The sequence below is a fragment of the Palaemon carinicauda genome, chromosome 38 (assembly GCF_036898095.1).
Source record: "Palaemon carinicauda isolate YSFRI2023 chromosome 38, ASM3689809v2, whole genome shotgun sequence".
Lineage (NCBI taxonomy): Eukaryota > Metazoa > Arthropoda > Malacostraca > Decapoda > Palaemonidae > Palaemon > Palaemon carinicauda.
The window spans coordinates 43,460,695-43,469,467 of record NC_090762.1 but is presented as its reverse complement, the minus strand read 5'-3'; the positions used below and the strand labels follow the sequence as shown (position 1 = coordinate 43,469,467).

Here is an 8,773-nt window from a genome sequence, read left to right as displayed (position 1 = left end):
ATGAAATTCCAGTCATTGTAAGATAATATGAGTAATTAATAAGTCAACAAAGAGAACAATTGCGGCTTGGATGCCGTTTTGTGACTGTTTATAAGTTTTCGTTTTTAAACATGAAATAATCAGAATAAAAGCTCAATTTTCCCTTTTTTTTATCTCGAAAGGTATCTGAACCATAGATCCTTGTTTTAAGTTATTTTAAAACTTACTTTAAAGAATAATAAAAAAAAATATATTAAAGAGCTATCACAGTATCATAGTTCATTATATCAGCTATTTTATTTCTAATGTTACCTACGTGATCTCCTAAATAATGTTATATGTCTGAATTAGAAGTTTTAAATATACGAAAATCAGGATGTGAAGAAAAGAGAGAAAACAAAGAAAGTCTGTTGAAAGAAAGGATTAAGTCAGAAGCAGAAACTGATATTTGGGTTGTAACTTATCGCTGGCCATATTTTAATGCGATATTAACAAGGAACTGAATATAATAATTACATTGTACTATATATAGGATCTCTCTTTAATTAGTTATTGAGGAAATTATTACTGTAAGTTTAAGATCTCGTTGGTCAAAATCATTGTTATTTCAAAACGTTACATGCATGTAACGATGATAATCACTGGATGGTACAGGTTGTTAATGATTAGATATATGAAGTATAATGGTAACACAAAGGAAGCAGGTGCGAATTTAACGCTGATTGTATTATCTATCATTTTGTGATCAAAATATCAATGATGATACAATAACGATGATGTGGTCCTAACAATAATAGCGATAAGGTAAAGATAAGAAGAAAAAAAATAATTTATATACTGATAATAGTAATATTAACGATGTAGGCAGCGCTGACATTAGAAGTCACAGCAACGAATTACATTTTCGTTAAAGGAACAATGTCAAATTGCATTCGCTGTCTATCAAAATGTTCCTTCCACTTATAACAATTACAATAAACAATTTGGTTTAAAATGAGAGAGAGAGAGAGAGAGAGAGAGAGAGAGAGAGAGAGAGAGAGAGAGAGAGAGAGAGAGAGAGAGAGAGAGAGAGAGTCTAGTGTATAAGTCCTGTTTGCCAAAGAAATCGTTCGAAGTTATAACTATTTGTATGCTATCCTATTTATCAACAGATATTCCTACGACGTTAATCTCCAGGTAACATTAGCGTAATGCCGCAGCCAACAATAAACAGACATAAAGAATAGAATTAGACAGCGAAAGTGTTTGTACCCTTCCAATAAACTCGGCCCCAATGGCGACTGGCTTCATAGAAGCAGTAGTCTTCTTTAATCTCTTCATGGCTGCAACACAGAGGAATTACACAATAAAATAGACCTAGGTTAAAGTGCCTTAGACAATTCAATAGATCTAGGTAAAGTGCCTTACATAATCTGGTAGGCTTAGGTCAAGTGTCTTACAGTTTCAAATAAGCCTTAAACAATCTGATAGGCCTGAGTGAAGTGCATTAGACAATCAAATAGGCTTAGCCAAGTGCCTTAAAACTTCATAATGGGTCCAAGTCAGGTGCCTTACACAATCTAGCAGGTATATGCTACAGGCCTTACACAATCTAATAGGATTACGTCAAGTGTCATATATAATCTGATGCGAGTCGGTCAAGTGCCTTACACTAACTTAAAGAGCTATGCAGGGCCTTACTCACTCTTAAAGTTTGGCTCATGTGTCATACCCAAATTATAGGCCTCTAATAAGTGCATTGCAGTTATATGCCCAAATCACGGCCTCAAACAAATGAAATAAGTCTAGGGTACAATACCCAATCAAAGAGGGTAAACACTTCACCTATAGTCAATTCTTTTTAGTTAGGCAGATTTGCACCCACTCACAAGGGTGCCCTTAAGCTCGGAAAAGTTTCCTGATCGCTGATTGGTTGGATAAGATAATCCTGACCAACCAGAGAGCAGGAAACTTTTCCGAGCTAAATGGGGCACCGCTGCGAGTCAGTACAAATGCGCCACATTAAAAAAAATAAGTATAGACAAAATAAGTTTCGGTCAAACATTGCCAAATTAACTGGGCACATCGACCCTTAGTAATTATTACTCGAGTAATTAGTAACTTTAAGTTATTGATATATTCATTATTCTGATATTCATATTGTATGCTGTATATTTAGCCATGTATGCATTTATGTATAAATTTGTATTGACAATTCCATTACGTTTGTACAATTATTTCAAAGAGTTGATTTTATACATATACATCGTGGACATTCGAAAAAAAAAATACACACGGTTGAAAAAAAAAAGTTTATATAAGACACAGACATATACACCTAAAAACACACGCATGCTTGCATGAAACACACGGACTCAGAAAAAAAGCGTAAAGAACACACATATAAATTTATAATTGCCTGAGCACAGAGACACATGCGAGGAAATTACAGCATAACACGAATAGGCAGTTGGCATAATCTATAGATATAATTCTTGAGGGGCTCTGAAAAATCAACTTCGAAAAATAAGAATACGGTGTTTATGGAAGAATATTGAAATGCATTTATTGCCACTGAGAGAGAGAGAGAGAGAGAGAGAGAGAGAGAGAGAGAGAGAGAGAGAGAGAGAGAGATTTAGCAGCACTCATTCCTTATAATAATGGCTCGTATTCTGAAAATGTTAATCATGTACTAGAGCTTGCAACAGAAGCAGATCTATTGCAGGCGGCAATAAGTCACAGTAGGGCATAGACTGCCACCCTAGAGGATATTGTTAATCAATAGTTCTTAATGACATAGCAATGTTAAAGACGAGAACCCAAGATATTATAATGATAATTTAAATACTCCACACGAAGCTGTCACCTCTCCTATGGAGAAAAAAAAAAATCTCCAACTGTCTTTAAAATTCATCTAATACGTCGAAGAACCAGGAAATATAACAGATAAAAAAATGCGATTTTATTTTCAAACCAAAACTAAAAATTGAACGCGACTAAATACGTAAAGTGATGATGTGAAAAGACTAGGAAGCAATTACAAGTGATCTAATTGTCTAAAAGTAGACATTTTCTCTAAATATTTTCAAGTTATTCATAATGAAATTAATATTTCTGGACCAGAATTAAGTAGTTAAGATGAAAACAGATTTAAATCTTAAGTATTTGTAACTTCGTATAAGTAAAAGTTCATATCTCATAAAAACTTTTAAATCTTAGGTATTTGTAACTTGATATAAGTAAAAGTTCATATTTCATAAAAGCTTTTAAATTTCAAAACTTTTAAATCCTAGGTATTTGTAACTTGATATAAGTAAAAGTTCATATTTTATAAAAGCTTTTAAATTTCAAGTATTTGTAACTTGATATAAGTAAATGCTCATATTTTATCAAATAAGTATTTTTTGTCATTAGAATGGAAATTACTCTATACATCTGTCTTCAAACCATTAAATATTTAGTTAGAACTTCTGATACATGTCATGGTACAATTTTTGGTGAATTTTACATAAGAAAAACCATGTAAAATTAATATCTGCATGTAAATTAAAGTTAATCAGGGCAAATAATTTCTATTAATAACATCCGGTTAACTTTGTTAAAAACTTTTAAGATTACCATCGATTACATCTCGTAAATTTAAATCAATTCTTCCATTTGATTAAGGTCAAGTTAACAAAAAAAAAAAAAAAAAAAAAAAAAAAAAAATAGACATTTGGCCACGAAACTTCAAGAGCTTCCAATGAGTTGGTGTTTTCACGAACACAGAAGTGTACACTGAAAGCACAGGATTGACACACACAAACAAATACACACCGCCCCAATGAACAATTAAACAAACAAACAAACAAATAAACATCTCAAACACAATCAGTCACATAGAAAATGCTCTGAGGACGTTTATCCTTTTTTAAAAGCAATGAGAATTATATGTTTAACTTTAATCCATTAATAACTAACTTAAAAAAAAATAAGTAAGTTACTTCTCCAAATAAATATCAATAAGTTATTTACTGTCATCTTCGTATTAAATATCAGGGGTAATAAGTTATTTACTGTCATCTTTGTATTAAATGTCAGGGGTAATACGTTATTTACTGTCATCTTCGTACTAAATGTCAGGGGTAAGATATTTTAAAGATATTTATATTAATATTTTCAAGAAAGATGTATAATAATTGGAGCTGTTTTGCGGGAGAACACAAAAATTGCCATATTTAGAAATATAAAATTAAACCGAGAAAAATGTTTTTGACATTTCTGAAACAAAAACCTAAAAAATTACTTTCATGCCATATCGTGTTTCATGAGGTAGGTCTTCGACCCTGAGACTTGAACTTCGACAAATGGTCAGTGTTTGACCTGGATTCGTGACACAAACGCGTTTACGACACGTCTCGAAAAGACTTCATAGAAACCATGCAAGATGAAGGTCTATCGAGTTATTCTCTTCAGGTGGACAATAATATCTAGGTACACAAAGTGATTTAATTCTTTCTTTTATGTAAATCCCTAAGGTATTGTAAGGACTCCTTTCAAAAGTAATGAAAACGAATGAAACAGGGATCATACCAGGCGGAGATTACCAGTCATGGGGTAATGGCAGCGGTGAGAATCGGGTGAAAATTATATCAGAAGGCCTTGATTCCACTTCTCAAGTATTTAAGACAAGAGGTTAATTGTTGATCAAGAGAGTGTTATAATGTGATGTTGAGTGTTGGTGGCTTCGTTCTCTTTTCAATTCTCAATAATTAAAATACTCTTTCTTCTTCTTCTTCTACCGATATATATGACGAAGTGTGGGGCAGAGGTAGATGGAAAAAGCTGGCCAGAAACATCGATCACAAATAAAGTGGGAAAAGATGCAGACAAAGAAGAAGAAGAAGAAGAAGAAGAAGAAGAAGAAGAAGAAGAAGAAGAAGAAGACTCTAATTGCCATTTTTCCAACAAAACAACTACAAAATTCTCCTGAAGATGTACCACTTAAACAAAAAAAAATTAATAACTAATGTGACCAATTATGATACAATTATCAATGCCGTTGATTAACCAATTTTCAGTTTATTTAACATATAAGTGCAGGTCTGTAAACAGTACTTCATTAAAACCACTGTCCTTTTATCTTTATTTTCCCTCTAAGGTTTAAGTTTCGTGTTAATGGAACGAGACCCCCTGAAATATACGTATTAAATCAAAAGCTATGTTCAGTTTTCATGATGCAGATGCGTGAACATCACATTGATCTTTCTGGGTAAAGGAGGAAGTGATCGTGGATTTCTCGTATAAAAAACCGAACTGAACTAGTGTTGGAAACGCACTGAAGAACGGAAAGATGATTATCGTAAACATACAGGTTTTATGTTGCATGGAATAGATGCTCACACAAATATGCACATCACACGAAATTATAAATATAATAATCGCACGCGTACACACACACACACGCACACACACACACACACACACACACATATATATATATATATATATATATATATATATATATATATATATATATATATATATATATATATATATATATATATATATATATATAAATGATCCCATCGCCCACCTTTTGAAGACGAAATTACCGGACACAGAAACGTTGCTGAGTGGTACAACACTTAGCTTACATTTGGTAGGTCACTTATCTCCCGTCCTACAACAAACCAAGCAGTAAAGAAGTACCAACATCTGCTGGGATCAAGATAAAGGCGTGTGGCTTGCAACCTCACACTTAAAGACCTTCAAAGAGACACAGATATGACACACATACACGCACACACACATACATATACATATATATATATATATATATATATATATATATATATATATATATATATATATATATATATATATATATATATATATATACATATCTATATACTCATACACGTGTATATATACACACATACATATAGTGATGGATACACCGTTTCCACTATTCTACGAGAACAGAATAAAGGTGTTGACATTCCAGTACCTTTTATATTCAATATATCAAAATAATTAGCCATAATTGCAATCAACAGACTTCAAAAAACAGATCATTTATTATTGATTTCGTCAGATCAAAAGCGGAAAATATATCCTATTTCAAAAAGCCATCACATATTTAGAAAATAATATAATTCATGCAACAGCCCTGGAAAAAAAAATGGGATGCAGCCATTAATCATATAAAAGATTGTCAATAGATATCTTTCCAAACAAATGCAATGCGTCCGTTGTTGATAACTATATTCTCCGTAGATTAATTTCTATATTTAATTTTCATATTTATTTATCTATATTATTTTGTGAATTTTATTTCTTTTTTTGTTATTTTGAACTGTCGTTCTTGATCAATATTAATATTATCATATACATTATCATTATTATTACCATTATCATTATTTCTAATATGACAGAAACTAAGACATTTCAAGTGCAAAAAAAGGTTATTTTATATAACTTACTGCAGGAGCCAAAAGTATTTATGGAAATGAAATATAGGAAATAAAATATAAAATTCAAAATTGAGGGAGTTCTCAGTCATAAAAAAAAAAGTTTTGAAAGGTAGAAGGAAATGCCAAGGTGAACGGAGAGATATATCAGTTTATAAAGTGTCTTTGTCATGGGCACGTTGTCTCGGGAGGTGGAAATAGAAATTGTTAAGTGTCAATATTAAGCATTAAGGGAGGAAATAGAATTTGAAAAACACTCCTTTTTAGGATAAATCGCCCTGGCGTCGCAAAACCAAGGGTCAGAGGCAAAAAATACTATGCATTTGGAGATGTCCTAAGTCACCTTATTAAGTGGTATGAATGTCAAGTCATGTCCTTATAAAACGGCATTAGCCGGCAGGCCCCCTCAACGTTTTTCTTAGTTGTTTAAGCGATGCCCTTAAAAGAAAGGCCTTAATATAAGGGCACGGAAAGTGGTCAAGGCTACATCATTGAAAGGAGTAATATCAGGTCATGGAAAGTGGTCAAGGCTACATCATTGAAAGGAGTAATATCAGGTCATGGAAAGTGGTCAAGGCTACATCATTGAAAGGAGTAATATCAGGTCATGGAAAGTGGTCAAGGCTACATCATTGAAAGGAGTAATATCAGGTCATGGAAAGTGGTCAAGGCTACATCATTGAAAGGAGTAATATCAGGTCATGGAAAGTGGTCAAAGTTAAATCATGGAAAGGAGTAATATCAGGTCATGTAAAGAGGTCAAGGTTACATCATTGAAAGAAGTAATATCAGATCATGGAAAGTGGTCAAGGCTACATCATTGAAAGGAGTAATATCAAGTCATGGAAAGTGGTCAAAGTTACATCATTGAAAGGAGTAATATCAGGTCATGGAAAGTGGTCAAGGCTACATCATTGAAAGGAGTAATATCAGGTCATGGAAAGTGGTCAAGGCTACATCATTGAAAGGAGTAATATCAGGTCATGAAAATTGGTCAAGGCTACATCATTGAAAGGAGTAATATCAGGTCATGGAAAGTGGTCAAAGTTATATCATTGAAAGGAGTAATATCAGGTCATGGAAAGTGGTCAAGGCTACATCATTGAAAGGAGTAATATCAGGTCATGGAAAGTGGTAAAAGTTACATAATTGAAAGGAGTAATATCAGGTCATGGAAAGTGGTCAAAGTTACATCATTGGAAGGAGTAATATCAGGTCATGGAAAGTGGTCAAAGTTACATCATTGAAAGGAGTAATATCAGGTCATGGAAAGTGGTCAAAGTTACATCATTGAAAGGAGTAATATCAGGTCATGGAAAGTGGTCAAGGCTACATCATTGAAAGGAGTAATATCAGGTCATGGAAAGTGGTCAAAGTTACATCATTGAAAGGAGTAATATCAGGTCATGGAAAGTGGTCAAAGTTACATCATGGAAAGGAGTAATATCAGGTCATGTAAAGAGGTCAAGGTTACATCATTGAAAGAAGTGATATCAGATCATGGAAAGTGGTCAAGGCTACATCATTGAAAGGAGTAATATCAGGTCATGGAAAGTGGTCAAAGTTACATCATTGAAAGGAGTAATATCAGGTCATGGAAAGTGGTCAAGGCTACATCATTGAAAGGAGTAATATCAGGTCATGGAAAGTGGTCAAAGTTACATCATGGAAAGGAGTAATATCAGGTCATGTAAAGAGGTCAAGGTTACATCATTGAAAGGAGTAATATAAGGGCATGGAAAGTGGTCAAGGCTACATCATTAAAAGGAGTAATATCAGGTCATGGAAAGTGGTCAAAGTTACATCATTGAAAGGAGTAATATCAGGTCATGTAAAGAGGTCAAGGTTACATCATTGAAAGAAGTAATATCAGATCATGGAAAGTGGTCAAGGCTACATCATTGAAAGGAGTAATATCAGGTTATGGAAAGTGGTCAAAGTTACATCATGGAAAGGAGTAATATCAGGTCATGTAAAGAGGTCAAGGTTACATCATTGAAAGAAGTAATATCAGATCATGGAAAGTGGTCAAGGCTACATCATTAAAAGGAGTAATATCAGGTCATGGAAAGTGGTCAAAGTTACATCATGGAAAGGAGTAATATCAGGTCATGTAAAGAGGTCAAGGTTACATCATTGAAAGAAGTAATATCAGATCATGGAAAGTGGTCAAGGCTACATCATTGAAAGGAGTAATATCAGGTCATGGAAAGTGGTCAAGGCTACATCATTGAAAGGAGTAAAATCAGGTCATGGAAAGTGGTCAAAGTTACATCATTGAAAGGAGTAATATCAGGTCATGTAAAGTGGTAAAGGTTACATCATTGAAAGGAGTAATATCAGGTCATGGAAAGTGGTCAAGG

General features: G+C 33.3%; 1 protein-coding gene across 1 annotated transcript in view; it reads right to left on the bottom strand.

Moving 5' to 3' along the window:
- The window catches only part of LOC137630306 (dynein axonemal heavy chain 5-like), a 131,147-nt gene extending 125,166 nt beyond the window's left edge, over positions 1-5,981 (bottom strand). The window contains exon 1 of the mRNA XM_068361748.1: positions 5,880-5,981. Coding sequence (XP_068217849.1) covers positions 5,880-5,981 — 102 coding nt within the window. The remainder of the gene's footprint in view (positions 1-5,879) is intronic.
- Between the last annotated feature and the right edge of the window lie 2,792 nt (positions 5,982-8,773).